The sequence below is a fragment of the Martes martes genome (genome assembly GCF_963455335.1).
Source record: "Martes martes genome assembly, chromosome: 10".
In the NCBI taxonomy this organism is placed as follows: domain Eukaryota; kingdom Metazoa; phylum Chordata; class Mammalia; order Carnivora; family Mustelidae; genus Martes; species Martes martes.
Window position 1 is genome coordinate 10,517,009 of NC_137898.1, and position 21,594 is coordinate 10,538,602.

Sequence of the window (21,594 nt, forward strand, 5' to 3'; positions counted from 1 at the left end):
AGACATATATTTTTCTTTTCTTTTTTTTTAATTTTTTTTTAATTTATTTATTTGTTAGAGCGAGCGAGTGAGCACAGGCAGACAGAGTGGTAGGCAGAGGCAGAGGGAAAAGCAGGCTCCCCGCCGAGCAAGGAGCCCGATGTGGGACTCGATCCCAGGACGCTGGGATCATGACCTGAGCCGAAGGCAGCTGCTTAACCAACTGAGCCACCCAGGCGTCCCTACAGACATATATTTTTCTATACTAATCCTCTGTCTGGGTGCTGGAACTGTCTTCCCAGTGTGCGCCTTAACCTTTTCACTCTCTAGTGTCTTGTGAATTTGGTTGGCAAAGTGCTCATTGTATTGTGACCATGAGAATTCTTTGAGACGGGCTGAAATCACATTTTTTTCCAGACAGGATTTGCATTTGCTCTTGTCCAGAACCCAGGGATCATTTTAAACTCAGCTGTGGAGCTTTTTCCAATTGAAATTTGAGCATTCCGCCTCCTGCCACAGTCTAGGAATTTGGACAGCACACACCAGAGAAGAGGGAATTGTAATCCCCAGGGGAGTACTTTTTTTTTTTTTTTCCAAACCATGCAGCGTGGAGATCACGATAGGCAAGACCCTTGCTGTCCCTCTCTGTGCAGTGGCCTTGTTTCTCCTTCCCTCTCCAAGGATGAAGCCCTCTGAAGCCCCAGTTTCTATCAGAGGCCGGGATCTGGACTCCCCACCTTTGGCAGGCTGTGGTCCCCTGTCCTCATTAAAGCAGAATGTCAGGGCCACCAGGGTTCCACAGAAGCCCCAGAATAGAATCTGGTTTTACTTCAGATCTTTTGCTTTTATTTTTGGCCCATGTGCATGACTTTTTTTTTTTTTAACCCCTTTTGTGTTGCTCAGCAACGATTTAAACATGTTTTTAAAGTGTGTGTATAATCTAGCATTTTAGTTGTTTATTTCCAAAGGTTAATCCAGGCACGTAGTCTTTCTGCTGCTGGGACAGAAGTGGCACTTTTATAGGAAATGCCCTTACAGAGAGGCCCAGGCATGTGGCCAAAATTTAGAGAGTCCTGTTTTACTGGAGCTGAACTAAGACTGAAGTATTCTCCCCCTTCCTTGCAGGGAAAGCACATGGACTTGATCTCCATCAAGTATGGTGGAGGCTGAGGGTAGGTGGAGAGGTGGGCGAGACCCTGGGGCCTCACCTTGCTGCAGCCACAGCCCTTGCCCCCACCCCCCCCCCCACACACCCTCCAGAAGGGCAGGAAGTGAGCGAACCTGAGAGGCCCCTGAGTGGCTCTGCTTCCTGCTACAGGTCAGCACAAGTGGCTTGTTATCAACCCCATCGGGCCTGACCCAACTGTTCTCAGGGCTCAGGTTCCTGCGCGCACTGGGTGGCGTAGGGGAGGGAAGAAATGTTACACTGGGCAAAATTTGCACTAGATTTTGAGGTCTAGGAAAGTCAAAGCTGAGACTGTCCCCCTCTCTAGGCAAAGCAACAGAACCTAGTGTGGCAGGGACCCTCCCTGATCATACATTTTGGGCATTTGTTTCTGTTAAGAGAACCCTCAGACACAAGGAGTGACAAAATCTGTGTACAAGGCCTGACTGCCAAAGGTATCGAAGTTCTCGTGCCCGTGTACCCCAGCCAGGAGAGAAACCGCTGCAACGCCAGTCTCACCGAAAGCTATGGTGACTTTAGGGTTACGTAGGGCAATGTCGTGTTTGCCATATCCACGGGTCAAAATGCGAGGGGGAAAATTACAGAGACCTAATCCTCTGGAACAAGATGCAAGAGCTCCCCCGCGGGGAAGGGCAGAGGCCAACTCGGAGGGAAGTCTGGGAGACGAAGATGCCCCCGGACTTGGGAGCGCTCTCCGCAGCCGGGCAGAGAAGTTCAGGAGAGCAGACGCAGAGTGGCAGTTTAGAAGACGCAAGTGGCTCTAACCCTGCCTGTCTTCTAATCAAAGAGGTATATCTAAAAAAATTTTTTTGAGAAAAAAAATCTTAAAAAAAAATAAATAAAGAGGGGCCCCTGGGTTAAGCCTCTGCCTTCAGCTCAGGTCATGATCTCAGGGTCCTGGGATCGAGCCCCGCAACAGGCTCTTTGCTCAACAGGGAGCCTGCTTCCCCCTCTCTCTGCCTGCCTCTCTGCCTACTTGTGATCTCTGTCTGTTGAATAAATAAATGAAAATCTTTAAACAAATAAAAATAAAAAATAAAGATGCTAAGTAATCTCTACATCCAAAGTGGGGCTCACACTCAATCCTAAGGTCGAGTCACAGGGTCCCCGGCGGAGCGCCCCCACAGAGGAGCAGTTCAGACCAGCAGTGCTGTTTTGGCTGATGAGGCTCGGGAGACAAAGCTTTACAAGACACTGATCTGTGGGCGGCCAGGCTGTGGGGGGCCGGCGTCCCGGTGTTCCCACAGAGCCTGACAGGACTGCTCCATCAAAAGCCGTGCCCCTTTTAAGAACTTCTGAGAAAATAATCTACAAAGAATTACAGGCTTCAGTGAGGAGAACCAGCGTTCAGCACCAGTAATAGATTTGGTTTCCATCAAAAGGAGATAAAATATATATCACAATTTAACCGCAACATGGAAGACAAGGTGTCTATTAAAAGTGATAGTTAACAACACAAGATCGTCTACCTTTGTGGTAAAACACGCCCCGGCGAGATGAGTCAGTTACATAATGGGATTCCATTTGGTATCTACACAATCAGGCTTCGTTTAAACACAGCATCGGTGCAATTCACAGAACCAGCCTTCTGTGCAGTCTGAAATGCTTGCACGAGCTGGGATGCTGGAGGCAGTGGTGAGAAGAGAAGAGTCGGGGGTAGAGGAGCCGGCTCCCTGACCCCTTAAAAGCCAGTCAGCCTGGCTCCTCCCATCGCCAAGCTCCGAAGCCTCGTGCTTTCACACTAGCCCCGAGAGTACAGCCTGGGGCCCCCTGCACAGGCCAGGAGGAAGGTGGATGGACCTGGCCAGCCCCACTCACAGACGGCAAGACGGGCCCAGATAAGGAAGCTACGCAGTTCCTTGCCAGAGCAGGTGTCTGGGGGCTTCCAGCCCCAGTGTTCTGCCACCTCCAGCTAGAAAAGCCCAAAGGCCAGCATTTCCCCAGCCCCTCCTCATCTGGGCTATAAACTGGCCTTCGTATTAAAAAAAAATAATGAAAATTTAGGTAAGCATGAAGTTTGGCATAGGGGAAAAAATTCTAAGAAACAATCAACATTTACTGAATGCTAGGTACCATTCTAAGGACTCTTACCTGCTAGTTTATCTAACACCCCTGTGCCGATGGGTATCCTCCCCATTTTATGGAGGAGGAAACAGGCCTAGACAAGTTCAGTAACTCAACACCACACTGCTAGTAAGAGCCAGAACCAGGGTTGTAATGAAGCCTGGCTTGGGAATGTCTGGAGAGGACCAGTATCCTAGAGATGGAAAAGCTGGAGTATGCCCCAGCTGAGGAGCCCCTACACAATATCAAGGTCGCCAGCCTGACCTGAGCTCCTCCACTTCCTCTCGCAGCTCAGCCTACCAAAGACAGACCTTCAGAAAAAGTCGAAGGCCAGGTTTTGACCCCCTACCAGATTACTCTCTCTTCACCCGAGGCTGAACCCTACTCCCACCCCTCACCCCTTCCAACTGCTACCCCTTCCCAGCCTAGACCTACACATCTGTCTGGAAAGGTCTTTGCTGCCAAGCCCAAGGTGAAGGCCCAGGTCCCACGCGGGCAAACGGAGCTCAGCAGCACCAACCTGTCTGGTGACTGTGCCAGCATCAAGTCCCCATGGGCTGCTGTGCCAACTGCTGAGACCAGTAGCCCGTATTCTTTAGTGGGATGCTGGGAGCTCAGAGCAAGACTCTTTCAAGTTGGGCTCAGCCCTTTTGGTCCCAGGAGATCTGGGCTCCCCTTAGCCACAAGGGCAACTGAGCATCGTGACTGGAGGATGCCCAGGACCAGGGCCCCGTCCTCTGCATTCCCTTTCCTCACTGGTGCTCTGACTCAGCCAGGGTTTTACCGCACTCTACCTTCACTTGTCCGGTCGTCTGTCTGGAATGCCAGCATTCCTTGCTGCGAGACAAAGTCTCCCAAATTCAGCCTTGGGAGACCCTGGACCCTACCCTGCATGCGGCACATATTACCCGCAGAAGAGACCACACTTCTGAAAGGACAGAGCTGGTGCTAAGGAACACACTCCTAGAAAGAAATCCTTCCGGGTGCCACAGACCGCTCTCACACGTGCTCGTGTGCTCGAGACAACGCTTTATTGAGCCCCTTCGCCCTCCGTGGCCTTCCTGGAGCTTCCGCGCTTGGCTTGGTGCAGGCCCACGAAAGCACCGACCCCTAGGACCAGGGCAACAGCCGCCAGCAGAAGGACCACCCAGAGGAGAGGCCTCTGGTTGACGTTCCTGGGGGATCCTGCCAGAGAGAAGGGGTTTGAAGGCTTGCGGGGCTGAACGAGGCTCAATGAGGCCCCCCAAATGGTCTCCGCCCCCCTGGACCTTTGTGACCATGCCCGGCAGAGCCGAAGCCGCCCGTCCACAGAGAAGGTGGACTGCCTCTCTGCCTCGTCCCCCACTAAAAGCTGTTCAACCCTCTCCTGCCTGCACAATGGCCGAGCGCCCCCTGGCAATACACGGGCCCAGCGCCTGAGGGCCAGTCCCCAGCGCTGGTACCTGTGGGCCCCAGCGCAGGCTCCTGCCTGTAAGAATCCTCAAAGCCCACGGGCCCTGGAGAGCTCACGAGGTCCTGGGGCCCGGCAGCAGTGCTGTGGGCAGCGGAGGATGGTCGCTGTCCTGTGCGGGGAGAGTGGCAGCATCTAGCCTCGTCTCCAGCCCCTGGCTGCCCAGAAGGCGGGAACAGGTCTGCGGACAGAAGAATGACAGCCGGCCCCCCCACGGCCCCTTCCAGGTGTCCCAGCCCAGACTCACTTGTGGGCTCAGAGCTGCACATAGTGCGGCACGTCTCCAGCCCCGAAGGGGAGCAGGCAGAGGCGCTGCAGAAGAAGTAAACCTGTGGGGGAAGAGAGAAGGTCAGGGCACGGGGCCGGCTCGGACCCACAGTAGGCAGCACCAGGCCAGGGACCCAGGGTCCAGGACCCAGGCCAAGTCCACACTGCTGCCAGCCAGCCAGCCAGATGGAGGTCTGGCCACACGGACCAAGACCAAGACTGCAGCCCCTGCTGTGAGGGTCAGAGCCACAGGTGTGCCTTCCTCCTTCCCCAGGGCCCAAGTCTGCAGGGGAGTTCCTTGCCGGCAGGTAACCCTGCCCATGACCGAGCCCCCGCCCTTGCCTGCTCCACCGATGCTCGCCCGACTGCTGGGAACCCTGGGCGTGCTGGCCCCCAAGAAGGGGGCCCTTCACAAGACAGCAGGGGCAGAGGTCCCAGCGACTGGGGGCAAAGCAGGGGACAGGGTAGCCCTGCTTCTGGAAACAAGGCCAGAGACAGCTCCCAGAAGGAGTAGAAGCAGGAGGAGTGGGAGGAGCTGAACCAGCTGAACCAACCAACTGATGCGCCTTCGTCCGGCAGGGGAGGGTCTTGGCTCCTGGAGAGGTGCGTGGAAGGGCAGAATTAAGCCACAATGAACAGGGCTAACCCGTGAAGTCTGCCCATATCCGTGTAATAACAAGCAGCTATTACACGGAGGTCTGTGTGTAGCAACGTGAGAAACAAGTATTGTTCCGGAGAACAAGTTACAGGGTAGCCCACGGCCTGGAGGGACCATTTGTGTATTCTGTAGAAAACCTAAATATAGGAGCGCTAGTGTGGCTCAGTCAGTTAAGCTGCTGCCTTCGGCTCAGGTCATGATCCCGGAGGCCCAGGACCGAGCCCGCGTCCGGCTCCCTGCTCAGCGGGGAGTCTGCTTCTGCTGACCCCCTCCCCTCTCATGCTCTCTCGCAAATAAAATCTTAAAAAAACTTAAGCATGTACCCAACGTTTATCCATTTACCTACCAGAGAAGCTGCTTGGTTATAACATTCAAAACGGATCTATGTTGAACAGTTTCTGGAGTCAGAAGCAAAGCCCCTCTAGAACATGGTGACCAGGTTCAGGTGCAGGGGTGGTTGCATCTACTTTCCTTCCTCCCCCTTGAACACTTTGTGGGTCACCTCTGAGCTGACTACCCTCCAGGAAGCCCCGTCTGGGACCTCTGTCTGCTCGAGCTCGCTCTAGGGTGCTGGAGGGCACGGGGGACCAGCTTTGACTGAACGGATGGGGAGCAGGCATGAAGAGGCATGTGGTGCTTCTTACCCATCCCCTGAGGGCCCTCTGGGAGCCAGGGTGCAGGAGGGCGAAGGTGGCAAAGGTGAAGCGCCGGTAGTGGGATGGGAAGGACAACTCTGCCCCGTCCAAGGCTACCAGTTGGGTCCTGTAGCTGTCACCATCAAAAGGACACCTGGGAAGGAAAGAAGTTGAGGAGGCCGCAGAGGGATAGGGGCAGCAGGTGCAGGGAGCCCCTGGGGCAGCCGGAGCCCTACTGCTACTCACCCGTCGGACAGGATGGGCCACTGAGGCTGCTGGAAGGGGCTGGTCCCGGGAGTGGCCCAGCACTGGTGCAGCAGCAGGACCAGACCGGGGTCTGTCCTGTGCAGGAGCCGGACCTCCACTGGGACAGGCTCACGCAGCAGCCTCACGAGGGGGTAGTCCCCCTCCTCGTAGAAGGAGTGGAAAGTCTCATCTGTGGGATGAGGGGCTCATGAGCCTCAGTGGGCTGGTTGGGGGGGGAAGCGGGGCAGCGAGAGAAGGCCCAGGGACCCCGTACCCTTGGCGATCCGAAGCTGGAGATGCAGGGGCCCGGACTGGGTCACAGGGGCTGGAGAGGGTGGCGGGAAGACGGATGCCTGGAGCGGCAGGAAGTCACTGGCGTTGAAGATGCAGCGCATGTGAAGCCTGAGGTCAGGTGCAAGAGCACATGGGGGAGAGGACCCGGTGTTGTGGAGGCCAGCTCGCTCGGCAAACCAGACGCCAGCTCCGAGGATGCAACAGGGCGCAGTCCAGCAACGCAGCCGGACACCACTGAGCACGTGCTAGGGGGACCAGAGCCCTGCCAGCCTCATCTGCCCAGGACCACTCAAGCTGGTCCCAGACAGCCCCCCAGGGTTGTCATGGTCCCCTGGGACTGGGGTCTAGCCTAGGAGACAGCACACTCTTAGTGGGGGCTCATGCCTGGCACCCCGTGTTCTGCAAGGGAAATTGACCCCGTCCTACCCCATCCACATTTACCTCCAGCTCCTAAGGGCTCTCCTTATACCTTCCTCTGGGAATCCCTGGCGCCCTGCTGAATTCTGGCTAGTGCCCCCAGCTCCTAAATCCCAGGGTCTAAAGCACAGTGGACCTATCCCTCCACCACTGGGCCTGTAGGTCCTTAGAATTCTAAAGCAAAAGACACTGGGACCCGCACACGAGCAGCCCGCCGCAGCCCTCCTGGCAGGGGAGCTGGGGGGAAAGACTCTGGGCAGCTGCTCGGGGCCCAGCAGAGTTTTGTAAACAGATGCATTAGCTCTGTCTGACAGGGTGACCAGGCAGAGGTCCTGGCTGGGGCCCCTGCACTTCCAAAGTGGGTGCGACAAGCACGGGTGCCCTCGGGGCACCCCCACTGGCATCCTGAGCACCGAGGGTGGTTCTGCCACCGGAGTCCGCGGGTCCTAGTGGCCCCTTTCAGCCTGAGGTCCTCCCTCGGCTCCTGCCCCATCATACCCACAGACAGCTTCTGCCCCCAGGTATCTTCTGCCCCATTTATGGCTCCATGACCCGAGAGGAAGAGGCTGCTGCACCCACACGTTTCTAGGAACCTCGATGAGGGTGCTTGCTGCTTAGTTCCCGAGTTCAGCTCTTGGCAGGATAAAGGCCAGTGCTCCTCGGGACCCCTGCCTGCTCACGCACCGTCCGGTGTGGGCAGACCCCACTTCGTGCTCCTGTCAGCCCCGATGGAGGGCCATCCCCCCCCCCAGCCTGGTAGGGGAGGCCAAGAAGAGCCCAGAGGCTCTCCTGACATCGCACAGCAGGGAACAGTTTGGGCGTGAACCCAGATGGCTCCAAAGCCTGTTCAAAACTCTCTTGTGCTCCTTTCGCTCCCAAGCCCACAGCCCAGCCTGTTCCAGAAAGGCTCCCCCTCACCGGAAGGTGCCGTCCCGCGTGATGGAGCCCTGTGGCCCCGTCCAAGCCTCGATGTCAGACACCAGCTGATTCTCATAGACGAGCTGGTCACCAGCCACCTGTGGGGGCGACAACTGGGTGAGCCCTCGCAGGGGTGGTCCTGGGCGCCCACCCATGACCCCGCTCCTACCTGGACTGTGGTCCCACAGTGGGAGAGGGGGAGGTGGAAGACCACGAAGGACCCGGTCTCCTGGGTGGGGGAGCAGCTGGTGGGGGCATAGGCCATGTGGATGTTGGCCAGCGTGATCCCGTGTGCCAAGGCGGTTTCTTGGGACACCACCAGGACAAAGTGGCCATTTCTGAAGCACTGGACAGTTGCTGGGACAAAGGTGGATCAGAGAGGCCAGTCAGGTCCCACAGATTAGTGCCCATGCAGCATGGACATGGGGAACAGGCTGGGGGACAGTATTTAAGTGTTGCCCTGGGACTCGGGAGACCTCACTCTTCGTGCCAGTGTTGGCTCGAGGAACCCCTGGACGGACCCAGATCTTCTGCATGACAACAAAAGACACTACAGAAGTAGGAACGCCACTGAATTTCTCTCTAAATTGGGCTGTTCCAGGGACACAGGGCTGGCTCAGTCGGAAGAACATGGGACTCTTGTTCTCGGGGTTGTGAGTTCGAGTCCCATATTGGGTGTGGAGATTACCATAAAAAATTTCAGAAAATAAACTGGGATGTTCTAGATAGAAAGGTAGGGGTGCATGTAAAGAGGGCTATGACAGGACGCCTGGGGATTCAGTCACTTAAATGTCTGCCTTCGACTCAGGTCATGATCTCAGGGACCTAGGATCCAGCCTGGAGTCAGGCTCCCTGCTCAGCGGGGAGTCTGCTTCTCCCTCCCCCCCCCATACTCTCTCTCAAATAAAAATCTTAAAAAAAAACCCCCAAAACATAAAAACCCAAACTATTGCTAGTTCCCTGGGATGATGGTTATCAGCAAGCTGGGGTGTACGGGCACCCCACCTAAAGGTCCCTTCTGCAGCCACTCGGGCTCAGGCTATCCTAGGAACAGGGTAGGACAAGGCTGCAGTGCTGGAGGGGGGCAGGGGAGGAAGCCCTCTGAGGTTTCAGGCTTCAGGTGTGAGAGCTCTACCTGTGTTGCCATAGTAACAGGGAGTCGCTCTGCTGTTGTCATAGCAGCAGCCAGCCTGCTGGCAGGCTTCCTTCGAACTTCTTCCCACTGCACAGGGGATGGCCCCTGAGGGCACCTGGCACAGCTCTGGAGTCAGAGGTGCACCTGGGGGTGTGACAGACCCGTGAGGACAGGAGAAAAGGCCACACTGGGCAGCGGACTTCCAGGGCAATGGAGGGACTTGGCTTCCTGCGCCCAGTCAAGGACCATCAGGCTGCCCAGATACAGAAGTCCTACATACCTGGGTATGGTGGCTCGTCAACCCCCCAGGGTCCGAGGGTGCCTCCCTGGGGTGGAGCCTGGGTGGCATGGGAGGTGGGTCCAGGTCCCAGGGACGGCAAGGCAGGGGTTGCATGGACAAAGCTGTGCTCTGGGATGGGGCGGAGGGACCAGGCCTGGGGGGTGGGGCGGGAGAAGCCTGTGCGTGGTGCCAGGTGTGGGTCTGGAGTCCAGGAGCGGCCAGGTTTAGGACAAATCAGAGTGACATCTCTTGTTGCCTCAACTCGACCATTGGGCAATATGGCTTCGATGATCACCCTCAGGCGGGAGCGCCCATCCTGCAGGTGAGATGGAGATAGGGGAGCGGCGAGGGGAGGCCTCCCAGCATCCCAGGCAGGGAGGGGATTTGTGGGCTGGTCCGGGGACTTAGTGCCCCTCCCTACCTCCCACCAACCCAAAGGCAGGTGTGACAAGCACAGGATGGATCCTGAGCTCCCTCTCCAGCCTGAGGCTGTGCGAGGCTCCCCTGGGCGGGAGCAGTCCCTACCTTCTCCAGCACATGGCAGCCTTTGTAACCAGCAGAGAAGACCGCTTGTCCCGGGGGCTTGGTGGTGACCCAGTGGTAGCAGGCAGAGCAGTTGTTTACCTCAAATTGGTTCCCAAATTCATCTGGGGCAGAGGGGAGAAAGACGGAAGGAAGCATCGGAAATGTTTAAGGGTGCAGGGCGCCTGGTGGCTCAGTCGGTTCAGCGGCTGCCTTCGGCTCAGGTCCTGATCGGAGGGTCCTGCGATGGGGCCCCGCATCGGGCTCTCAGCTGGGAGCCTGCGCCTCCCTCTCCCTCGGCCACTCCCCCTGCTTGTACGTACTCTCTCTAGGTCAGATAAATAAAATCTTAACGTGTTTAAGGGCGAAGCCAGAGGCTGTTAGCATCTGCTGAGAAAATCACACTTGGACGCAGGAGACCCTGGCTTCAAGCTAAGCTTTGCTACCAGCTGACTGTAAGGGAACAGTTTTAGCGGGTTCGATCTTTCCAGCCACGCTTCCCGCCTGACAGCACACAACAGCAAGCAGGAAGGAAGATACTGGTGAGCACTGGTTAGCAGGGTCTCAGGCCCCGAGGTTTCTTGTAAACTCGGCTCTCCACTTCAGTGCAAGAGGCTGCTCAGATGCCGAGCGGAGCTTTCCCGGGTGCACACGAGGAGGGCCCGAATGATGGGAACCTGGGCTGTTGTAGCTGGGCTGCCAGGTTAACGGGTTGGGCAGTCATCAGGGAACACGTGCTAGGTGCGCAGCCCCCATGTCAGCCCAGAGCACCAGGGCGCTCTCCGGGTGCTGGCATGCTCCCGAACTCCTGTTTAGTTTATATCTTGCCCATGGCAAGGTTGGGGTCATCTTCCCCATCTTATGGTTAAGGAAACAGGGGTTCAGAGAGGTCAGGTGAGTTGCTGAAGAACACTGAGCTTAGAAGATGCTGATTCAAATCCTTTGAAACTCCCTTTTCTCCACACCAGGTCAGGCCCACCGGGGCCCTGCCCCTCAGAGCAGCCTGGGGGCCAGCAGCCTGGGCGTCGGCTGGGGTCCCAGATGCAGAGCCTGGGCTGAAGCAAAATCCGCATCTCAGCAAGAAAGCCGGCGCACACGTATCTGGGAGACCAGGGAAACTGAGGCTGGCAGCTCCCCTTCGTGGTGAGGGAGTGGGGGCCCAGACGCCTCTTCTCGTCCTGTTCCTGGTGCAGGGGAAAGGTCCTAGCTGCCCCCCACCCCCATGCAGTCTGGGAAAGTGCGGACCCCGGCTTAGCCACACTCACCTACCACCTTGAAGCGGATTGTCTGGCCTGGGCCGGGGAAGGCCCATAGCTGCACGCCCTTGACCCCACAGTCATAGCCGTGCCACAGGCCTGAGAGACCAGGTTCAGGGTGTGACCGCTGCCCCAGGCCCAGAGCGGCCACCAGCAGCAGCAGCACCACGCAACCATCCCAGAGCCTGACCGAGATCCCTGCCATCGGACACACCAGGGCAATGACCCACCCCACCCTCAGCCCCAGGTGAGGCCCAGGACTTATATGGGGGAGGGGGCAAGTGGGAACTTCCAGGGGCAAAGGGCGCCCACCTGGAGGAGCTCTGCCAGGCCACCAGGGGCTCTGGTGAAATTCTCACCCTGAAGGCCAGGGAAAGCACCCTCCCAGTCAGGAAGCTGCCACTCACCCCCACGTCCTGCCTTACATGTAGCTGGGGCTTGAGGCTGCCTCAGTAAGGGCTTAGGGTGGCAAACAGTGGATTTCAGGCTGACTGGGGTCCCTGGAGGGACCCCTGGAGGGGGAAGGGCTGGTGAGTGGGTTTATTCTTAAAGGACAATGGAAAAGCCTTTAAACTTTTTATTTCTTTTTTTTTAAAAAGATTTTATTTACTTATTTGACAGAGATCACAAGTAGGCAGAGAGGCAGGGAGAGAGAGAGGGGGAAGCAGGCTCCCTGCTGAGCAGAGCGCCCGAAGTGGGGCTCGATCCCAGGACCCTGGGATCATGACCTGAGCCGAAGGCTTTAACCCACTGAGCCACCCAGGCGCCCCTAAACTTTTTCTTTTGACATAGTTTCAGACTTACTGAAAAAATTTCCATGCACCCTTTAGCCAGATCCCTCAGATACTCACTGCTGTTAAAAACAAGACAGCAGACTCCCAGCTAGAGTCACTTATGCTAAGCCTCATGTCAACAAACTAAGACTTAATTACAGTTTTGGCTCTCCCAGAAATGGAATTTTAAACCAGCCAAAAAAAGGAATGGCTTGATGAGCCCTAGCTAGTACTCTGACCCACATACCCCTGCAATGAACCAACCCCCATTTTTGCCAGTTTAAGTTCCTTATTCCCTCTCCCTCCTGCCTATAAAGGTCTTTCTGGAGAGTTCCTCCAAACACCTTCCTATCTGCTAGACTGGAGGCCGCCTGATGGACGGTTGCATAAAGCCAGGAGAGTGTATAAAATTCACTCAGTCGAATTTTGTTTCTTAACAGTCTTTTCACATATATTTTCGCTCTTTCACTCCCGGTCTGTACACAGACGCCCACCTCCACACTTTCTTCCATAACATTTGAGAGCTGTTTGCAGATGGTTCTCCTTTTACTGCTGAATACTTCAGTGTGTTCTTTCTAAAATACGAGTAAAATGCTCAAAACCAGGAAGTCAATGCTGGTGTCACACAAATGCCCAATTTACAAACCTTATTCAATTTACCAACGGTCCTAATCAAGACTTTTAGAGCAAAGGAGGAAAGTGTTTTTTCCCTAGACCAGGATCCAGCATGAGACCAAGATCAGGCTTCTTAAGCTCCTCCAGCCTGGGACCGTCTGTCCGGCTTTGTCCCTCGTACCCTTTATGTCTGGAGGAGTAGAGGCCGGTTACTTGACAGAATGGCTCTCATGCGGGTTCATCTGGCGCTTCTTCCTGATTTGATTCAGGTGATGCCCTAGGGGCAGGTGTATTAATTTGCGAGGGCTAGATAGCAGAGCCACACAGGTGCCTCCGCCAACAGACATTCTCACACAGCTCTGGAGGCTGGAAATCCAAGGTCAAGGTGTCAGCGGGCCTCGTCTCTCCTGCCACTGCTCTCCTTGGCTTGAGACGGCCACCTTCTCCCTGTGTCGTCACGTGGTCTTTCCTCTGTGTGCACTCATTCCTCATGGCTCTGTGGGTCCACGTTTTCTCTCCTCGTAAGGACACCTGTCAGCTTGGATTAGAGCCCATCGTCACACGCCCATGTAACCTTATCAACCCTGAAAGCCCCGCCTCCAGATACGACCACATTCTGAGGCTTCCTCGTATGAGCGGAGGGCCCAATTCAGCCCATCCCAGGCCCGAAGAGCCCAGAAGTGACGCCGTATCCTTCTCAGGGCATTCTAGCGGGAGGCTCCTCACACTGGTGAGTCCCATGACTGCGGATATAAATTTGGAAACCTGGGTGAGGTGCTCTCTGCTGTCTGTCTTTCGACACAGGAAGTCCTTGATGGGGAGACCCTTGGAGAATCCTGTAGGCATCTGTCCTGGTCCTCACCCCAGGGGTGGCCATTCCCTTCCCCTGTCATTCCCTCCACACTGTGCTTGCTTCCTGCTGTAGCAGAGAGCTCATCCTGAGGGGAAGGAGGATGGCTCAGGTGGCGGAGAGAGCCCCAGCCAGAGGAGCCGAGAGCCCAGGGACCCCCCACCCCCGTAAAGCAGGTGGGGACTGAAGATGGTGGGGAGGGGATTAGATAGAGGGCGGGGTGTCTCCCAAGGCCCTGGAAAGACTGGAAAAGAGCAAGGGAACCTCCTTGTGGTTAAGGGCAGAAGGATGCCTTTGAGAAAAGTTGTGCTATACTGTCCCAGGGAGGGGGAGCCCTGAACCCTGGGTTATGAGTCCAACTCTTGCAAGAGCCCACAGGTGCCAGAGCTCACCAGCCTGGAAAGGGCCCCAGCTCCCTCCGCCCCCAAAATCACTTACCTGCTTGCTGACTCGATTTTCTCATCTGTGTAATGGGGCCAGTAACAGCGCCTAACCTGTAGGCTTGCTGCGAAGAGGAAATACGAGGACCCACGGACAGCAGGGAGAGCAGAGCCTGCCTGGCGTGGACACGAGCAAAAGAATCCACAGTTGTTTCCACGGCTGAGGAAAGAGGGTCAGATCAGAGCTACCTGACTTGCGGGTTTTGGCTTCCCATGTGGCCTCTTTCTAAACCTGTTTGGTCTGTCTCTTTTCGATTTCATTTTTATCTTCTTAAAATGGGGCTTCAATTCTGTAATCTATAGAATGGAATTAAGAGCAAGAGCCACCTAGCTGGGGTGCCGTGAGCCCGAGGGGCTCACTACGTGAGCTTCCTGCTCTGTCTCACCTGCTCTGGAGAGCCAGGGACAGGAGGAGGGTGCCGCAGCAGCACGGGGCCTCTCCAGGCTGGAAAGACGAGGTCCTGTCCCATTGCCTCTCTGCTTCCTGGGGGCTTTGCCAGGGCCTCCTGAGTCGGGGAGCTTGTGAACTGTAGGGCAGGTCCTCCCTGTTTCCTGCCGTGCATCTCACTTCCTCTTTGATTAACTTCTGTAAAAATGTCAGAAAGGAAAACGGAAACCTACTTCCTAAGGCAAGAACAGGGGGAGAAAACTGGGGAGAAGCTGGGGGATACATTCCCTTGGGGCCCATTCCCTGGACCGTTGGTTAAACACAGCTGATGTCCTAAGCATCCTCTTGGGAGCCCAAGACACTCAGGTCAGGGAAAGAGGACCTGCGGGGTGGGCAGGTGATGGGAAAAGGGCCTTCCAGGCAGCAGCCATGCAAAGGCACTGGGGTAGGTGGAGAGGATGGGGAAGCTGGGGATGAGGGGCAAGGTGCAGGCGCTTGTGGGCCATGTGTTGGATCCGAGTACGGCTCCCAAGGGCTGCGGAGACCCAGCGGCGGTCTGCTAGGCTCCGATTTGTCTCCCTGCCCGGGGTAGCTGAGGTTGACACCGAGTACCACCCTGTGATGAAGCCTCGCCCTTCCCTCGGCTCCCGTTCTGTCTGGCAAAGCACTGCCCCGAGGAGGTCCGCATCAGCATCACTGTGGACAGCGACAAGGGATAAGCCTACTTAGACTCTGGAGCCGGGGGTTGATTTTTCTTTCCCGGGGATTCTGGGCTTCACCTCTCTCAGGAGGGCCTTCCCTTGCTTCCAGAATAAGGATTTTGGCAGATATGCGCGTGCAAAGGCAAATGTAAGGTCTGGAGTCAGGAAGAGGTTGACACGGAAATGCAGCACACTAAAAATAACTAAATAAGATGCAGCTGGTTTTTGCCTTGTCACTCGGTGGCCTGTGGCCGGCTCTGAGCAGAGCGCTGGACTTACCATCTCCTTGGACTACCACAGCGGGGAGGGGAGGCATTCGGGGAAGCCCCGAAGCTAAGTGCGCTCTCCCAGGGGGAGCTGCTGCTCCTGCTCTGAGCACCCCAGGCCCAAGCACCCCAACTCTCCTTTCCAGCAGGTCAGCGTTCTCTGTGCGCCCAGAACCAGCAGCAGGGGGATCTGCCGGGGAACCTGATGGAAATGCAGATGCCCAGGCTGCACCCTAGACCGGCTGGGGGAGAGGCCCAGCAGCCTGGGTTCAGCCAGCCCCCCTGTGAGGTCCCGATGTGCACTTGGTGGAGAATCACTGGTTTGTATGCATTAAGGCCCTTCCCAAAGGCCCCGGTCACCCTCCCCCCAACTCTCCCCTCTGTGAAGGCCCATCAGCCGTCTTGGTGTCCTCCTGGCGACACCAGCCTGACATCATGGAGGGCTCCCCTAAGGGTTCTCTGATTTCTAAACTTGGCCTGAGCTCTTGACCCCTGGCCACTGGAGGCTCCTGTCCTCTGCTTCCAGCCAGCGAGCCCCCACCTAAGGCTCCCTCTGCTCCCATGTACCCCCAAGGGTCTCTCTGATGGGCAGATGCTGGCTCCTTGTTCCTGACACTCTTGTCTCCCTGCCCTAGCATCCTACGCCCGAAGGCCTAGGGACTGTGGCACTGGGGAATATGTGCAGAGAGGTTTGTCTCCACTGTGGGAGTACAGTCGGGGGGCCCCTCTCAGGAACAGATATCACTGCCGCCTTCTTTAGAAAACGTCTCAGGGCCCTGCCCATTGGGACTACATTTTTGTTTTAGCAACTTTTCATAAATTGTCCTCAGGAAGGGTTGGGGGAGGCATCTACAGTGACTACAGGATGGGAAGCAGGGGTTGGGGGAAAGATCTGAGGAATGAGGGTTTCAGGGAAGACGCCCTTTAGCAGGGCCACCATGAGAGGTTGTGCAGGATGTTCACTGCACAAGGGTACCTGCTGGAGGAGGCAAGGGAGGGCTGTCCTGAGGGCTGGGGGGCTCAAGCCTGATGCTCCCCTGCCAAGATGTGTCTACAGGAGGGAAGGGGGGATTCCTTCTTCGCCCCAGGAGCAGTCTATGCACCAAACCTTGCACTTTGAGGCAGGGGTTTGTGCAGAAGGAGTCCATATTAAAAAACCCTCCTTTCCTGCTGTGAAGTTACTTGCCCAAGGTCACATAGCTTGGGAGCGGCAGTGCCCGATCAAAATGCAGTCTAGCTGCAGAGTCTCTGAGCTCCCCCCTCCCACAACCGGGCCTGCATGTCCTTGGAGGATGTCCATGGGCCATCAGGTTGGGGTTGGGGGTGGGTAGGGATGGGAGGACTGCCCCCAAGGCAGAATGGCAACACCTGCCTGTTTTCTAGGGAGGGCTGCAGGCACTTGTCTTTGGAAGACCAGCGCTCCGTGACCACCAGGAAAGGAGACTTCCTAGCACTAACATTTTGGATAATCAAGCTGCTTAATGATCTGCCATCTTGGGCTGCAGTGAAAAATATCATCTCCATCCCAAGGTCGAAGTATTTTAGGCATTCTTCACTTGGGATCGCAGGCTTCTTGCAAGTTTATTACGTGCCAGGCCCTGTGATGGAGCCTTTGTCCAAATAGAAGATTCCTGTTGTCAATCCCATGGGAGCGGGGCACATGCCTCGATATGGGAGTTTGTAAACATGTTCTACTGAGCCCTTCCTAGGTGCTGTGACGCTGAGTTTGAAGGAATGCTTCCTGACCCCGGGAGGCTTGGTCAGCAAAGACTTGGGGAGCCATTAAATACAAATTCATGCAGTTTCATCCGCTCACCGTAAGGCTCTGTGCCCATTTTATTTTATTTTTTTTAAGGATTTTATTTATTTATTTGACAGACACAGATCACAAGTAGGCAGAGAGGCAGGCAGAGAGAAAGAGGGGAAAGCAGGCTCCCTGCTGAGCAGAGAGCCCCATGAGATGTGGGGCTCGATCCCAGGACCCTGGGATCATGACCTGAGCTGAAGACAGAGGCTTAACCCACTGAGTCACCCAGGCGCCCCTCTGTACCTATTTTAAATAAAAGCTGTATTGTCCTTGCCCTGCAGTCTCTCCCCTTGTCCCCTGCCCCGGAGGAGAAAAGGACTAATTTCTGTGAGCACCTACTGTGCACTTGGCACTCTGTGAATGAAGGCACCGTGCTGCCAAGCCTTTGGGACAGACACGGTGGCTGTGTTAGCAGATGGTCAAACCCCGGGGAGGGGCTGCACGGGCAGCCTGGGCTCTGCGGCGCCCTGCCTGCCTCAGGATTATGGGGTCAGGAGAGGGCAGCCCAGGGCTGTCCATGCACGAGATGTCCTCCCCTTCACGGACTTCTCCTACACAGCGGTTGCCATCAAACACAGCCCCGGAAGCATGCTCCCATTCCCCCACGCCCTTGTAGGGACCCGTGGCTCTTGCAAAATCTCTGGGGCTTACAGGAAGGGGGCAGGAAGGGGCTGCCAGCAGTTTTGTCCCTTTCTCATTGATGGACACCAATGTTACTGGAATCCCAGTGTGACAACTCACCCTCCGCTGTCCCCGCCTTCCCCAACCCCACCCCTAAACATGCATGCACATACACACACACACTGGGGCGGAGGATAGCCATTTCCTCCCTCAGCCTCACTCCCCTTCCTCTGCCTGCCCGGTGCGGTGCTTCATTGCCTCCTGGGCAGGTTGCCACTGGGAGCTGACTGTCTCCAAGGCCGGAATCCCGTGCTCCTCCTGTGCCCAGGTAAGGAAGAAGTAGTCCAGGGGCTGGGCAGCATCAGTGCCCTCTCTGCACGCACAAAGGAAGGCGCAGATTTGCCAGGGGAGATGCCCCTAACAACTAGGCAGAGGGATGGGTTTACCAAAGACTGGAGGGGAAGAGCTGCTCGAGGAAGGGAAGGCGCTAGAAGTCAGGCGCAGTGGTAAACCACAGAAGCTTCTCTCCATACTCACAAGCAGTCTGGGGTGGGGTGTGGGGGGTAGGACTACAGGCACAATCGTAGGACAACTGACCCTAAAAGCTTGCATTCTCTGCCCCTGACCCCCACCAGAGCAGGACCCTAACTGTTGGGCTCCCAGAGAATCCCAGGAGGCTGGGCGCTGGCTCCGTGCAGCCAGAAAGCCCAAATTGGATGGGTCCCCGGGGTATAGCAGGACTGTGCTCTGTGAGCAATCCCAAGGGACCTGGCTAAGAGGCTGCTGGACTGAAGGGAATGTCCCTGCAGAGAGGGGATGGCACTCATCTGTCTGTTGGGTGGAGTCTCAGATGTTGCTAGGCTTCTCTGAGCCTCGGTTTCCTCTTCTTGAAAAACGGGGTCTCACTGGGTCACTGTGGGTGCAACTGCTCAGCAAGGTCTAAAGCTTAGGAAGCATGAGCCTGCTCGGGGAGCACAGGCCCAACTGCTCCCCACCCTCCTAACTGCGATCCCCAGCTCCAAGGGCTCGGCTGCCTGGAAAAGTCTAGTTTGATGTCCTGGGGCCTCACCTCACAAGGAATCTTGGTACCCGGAGAAGAGTCTGGGTTTTCTCCTTCTGGCCAACAGTGTTTCCCCTGGAAATGTGAGCGCTGAAGACCACCTCTCCACAGCTCCCCCCCCCCCAACCCCCGCGCTTCTTCCTCCATCCGCGCTTGCTTACAGACGCCTGGTGGGGGAAAGGGAACAGGCTGAGTGTCACACTGCTGCCGCTCCATTTGTCCGTGTTGGGTGGGTGGCCCGGGCCTCGGTTTCCTCCCTCGTAAAAATGGGACAAAGTGAAGTTCTAGCGCCTTTCTTCTCGAGTCCTGAGCGAGAGAGCACCTATGCAAAGGGCCTATCGCGGTCTCGGGCACGTTGTGGGGCCCCAGGACAATCTGAGTCTCTAACTCCTGCTCCCCGTCCCCTACCTCCTGCCGGTAGCCTCCCACCCCTCCCCCTCAGCCCTCATCCATCTCGACCAGCTTCATATCAGGTGGGCTCGGGTTTTTGGTGAGGCTGGGGGTGTGCGCATCTGGGGTGCCTGGCACATCTGCCAGAGGCTGGCTTCCCCAGCCCTTACCTGAGAAGTTCCTGAGTAACTATCTGCCGAATGAGTGCGTCACTGAGCAAACAAGCCGGCTGGATTTCCCCTGGGGTGGGGAGATGGGCTCGGCTGCCCCCCAGGCAGGGGAACAGTCCTCCAACCCCACTGGGCCTCCAGGGCCCCAGTCTGGTAGTTCCTCATGCCCAGCTCTCTCCTTGTTCTTATCTTATTTCCTCTCCGACTAGCAGAGGAGGGGCCGGCTTCATGGTTGAAGGTCAACACACCCCACCTGCCACTGCTGCGGGAGGAGAGGGCCACCCAGACAGGCTGCAGAGGCAAGATGTGAGGGTGCACCCGTGGGTGCGGAGGGTGTGTCCCTTAAAGGCAGAGACTTCTCCCACTCCCATTCCCCAGGCTGGCTGACCCCTGGTGCCCTTCAGGTGGGACCTCGTTCGTGCCCTAGTGCTCCGGGGAAGGGGGAAAGGAGTCCTGCCTGGCCTGGCCTCGTTTCCGTTTCTCCATGGGACCCCAGGGGACACCTGATTATTATTAACAAGACAGATGTAGTGTTTACTGCACACCCCGGGACTCTGCTCTAAATGCTTATATATGTAAACTCACTGAACACTCCCAATGGCCCTAGGAGTCCTGTTAGGACAGACATCCATATCACAAAGGAGGAAACAGGCTCAGGAAGGTTCAATGGCTTGACCAAGGTTGCAGTGAGCGGGCGTGCGGCTGGGATGCTATTCCCCCTCCTTGATCCCCGGGCAGGGGGCGGGGTCGCTCCTCTATCCCACTCACTGGTAGGGTTCAGATCTCCTGCTGAGGTCCCTTGCTGCCCCCTCCCAGCCGACCTCAGCGCCTCCTTCTCTCCACCGCAGAGCTCACCATGTCAGCCAACGTCACCCTGAAGCCGCTCTGCCCGCTCCTGGAGCAGATGAGCCGCATCCAAAGCCACAGCAACTCCAGCATCCGCTACATGGACCACGCGTCCGTGCTGCTGCATGGGCTGGCCTCGCTGCTCGGCCTGGTGGAGAACGGACTCATCCTCTTCGTGGTGGGCTGCCGCATGCGCCAGACCGTCGTCACCACCTGGGTGCTGCACCTGGCACTGTCGGACCTGCTGGCCACCGCCACCCTGCCCTTCTTCACTTACTTTCTGGCTGTGGGCCACTCGTGGGAGTTGGGCACCACCTTCTGCAAGCTGCACTCCTCCATCTTCTTCCTCAACATGTTCGCCAGCGGCTTCCTGCTCAGCGCCATCAGCCTGGACCGCTGCCTGCAGGTGGTGCGGCCGGTGTGGGCGCAGAACCACCGCACGGTGGCCGCAGCCCACCGGGTTTGCCTGGTACTCTGGGCCCTGGCGGTGCTCAACACGGTGCCCTACTTCGTGTTCCGGGACACCATCCCGCGGCTGGACGGCCGCATCATGTGCTACTACAACGTGCTGCTCCTGAACCCCGGGCCCGACCGCAACGCCACGTGCAACTCGCGCCAGGCGGCCCTGGCCGTCAGCAAGTTCCTGCTGGCCTTCGTCGTGCCGCTGGCCATCATCGCCTCGAGCCACGCGGTCGTGAGCGTGCAGCTGCGCCACCGCGGCCGCCGGCGGCCCAGCCGCTTCGTGCGCCTGGTGGCCGCGGTGGTGGCGGCCTTCGCGCTCTGCTGGGGTCCCTACCACGTGTTCAGCCTGCTGGAGGCGCGCGCGCACGGCGACCCCGCGCTGCGGCCACTGGTGTGGCGCGGCCTGCCCTTCGTCACCAGCCTGGCCTTCGTCAACAGCGTGGTCAACCCGCTGCTCTACGTGCTCACCTGCCCCGACGTGCTGCACAAGCTGCGGCGCTCGCTGCGGAGCGTGCTGGAGAGCGTGCTGGTGGACGACAGCGAGCTGGGCGGCCCGGGCAGCAGCCGCCGCCGCCGCGCCTCCGGCCCCCGCGCCGCCCGCGCCGCCCACGCGCCCCCCGTGTCCTGGCCCGCGCGTCTGCTGGCCTGGGTGCGGGGCGGCGGCGCGGAGTCCACGCGGAGAGCCAGCTCCCGCTCCCAGGACGAGAGGGGCCCCCTGAACAGGGCGCTGAGCACCACGTCTGGGTAGAGGGCGGTGCGGGGTTGGGGGAGCCGGGGGGCCGGCGACCCAGCGCGAGCGCGTCCCGCGGGCGTGGGCAGGCCGCGCAGGGAGCTGCATGTAAAACGCCTCCCGTGACTCAGTTCCTCTCAGGACCATCAGCGGGAGGGACGCCGGCCG

The 21,594-nt window shown here is 57.4% G+C and overlaps 2 protein-coding genes across 2 annotated transcripts; one reads left to right on the forward strand and one right to left on the reverse strand.

Moving 5' to 3' along the window:
* Positions 1–4,259: 4,259 nt before the first annotated feature.
* On the reverse strand, positions 4,260–11,512 carry ZP1 (zona pellucida glycoprotein 1; the record flags this gene model as incomplete). Its single annotated transcript, XM_080817891.1, has 12 exons — positions 4,260–4,414; positions 4,672–4,791; positions 4,927–5,008; positions 6,249–6,393; positions 6,486–6,675; positions 6,760–6,887; positions 8,115–8,212; positions 8,284–8,471; positions 9,250–9,393; positions 9,530–9,845; positions 10,055–10,176; positions 11,317–11,512. 12 exons carry the CDS (start codon positions 11,510–11,512, stop codon positions 4,260–4,262), a joined length of 1,884 nt encoding a protein of 627 aa, XP_080674017.1.
* Positions 11,513–20,244: 8,732 nt separating this feature from the next.
* Positions 20,245–21,444, forward strand: PTGDR2 (prostaglandin D2 receptor 2; the record flags this gene model as incomplete). Its single annotated transcript, XM_080816880.1, has 1 exon — positions 20,245–21,444. One exon carries the CDS (start codon positions 20,245–20,247, stop codon positions 21,442–21,444), a length of 1,200 nt encoding a protein of 399 aa, XP_080673006.1.
* Positions 21,445–21,594: the final 150 nt, after the last annotated feature.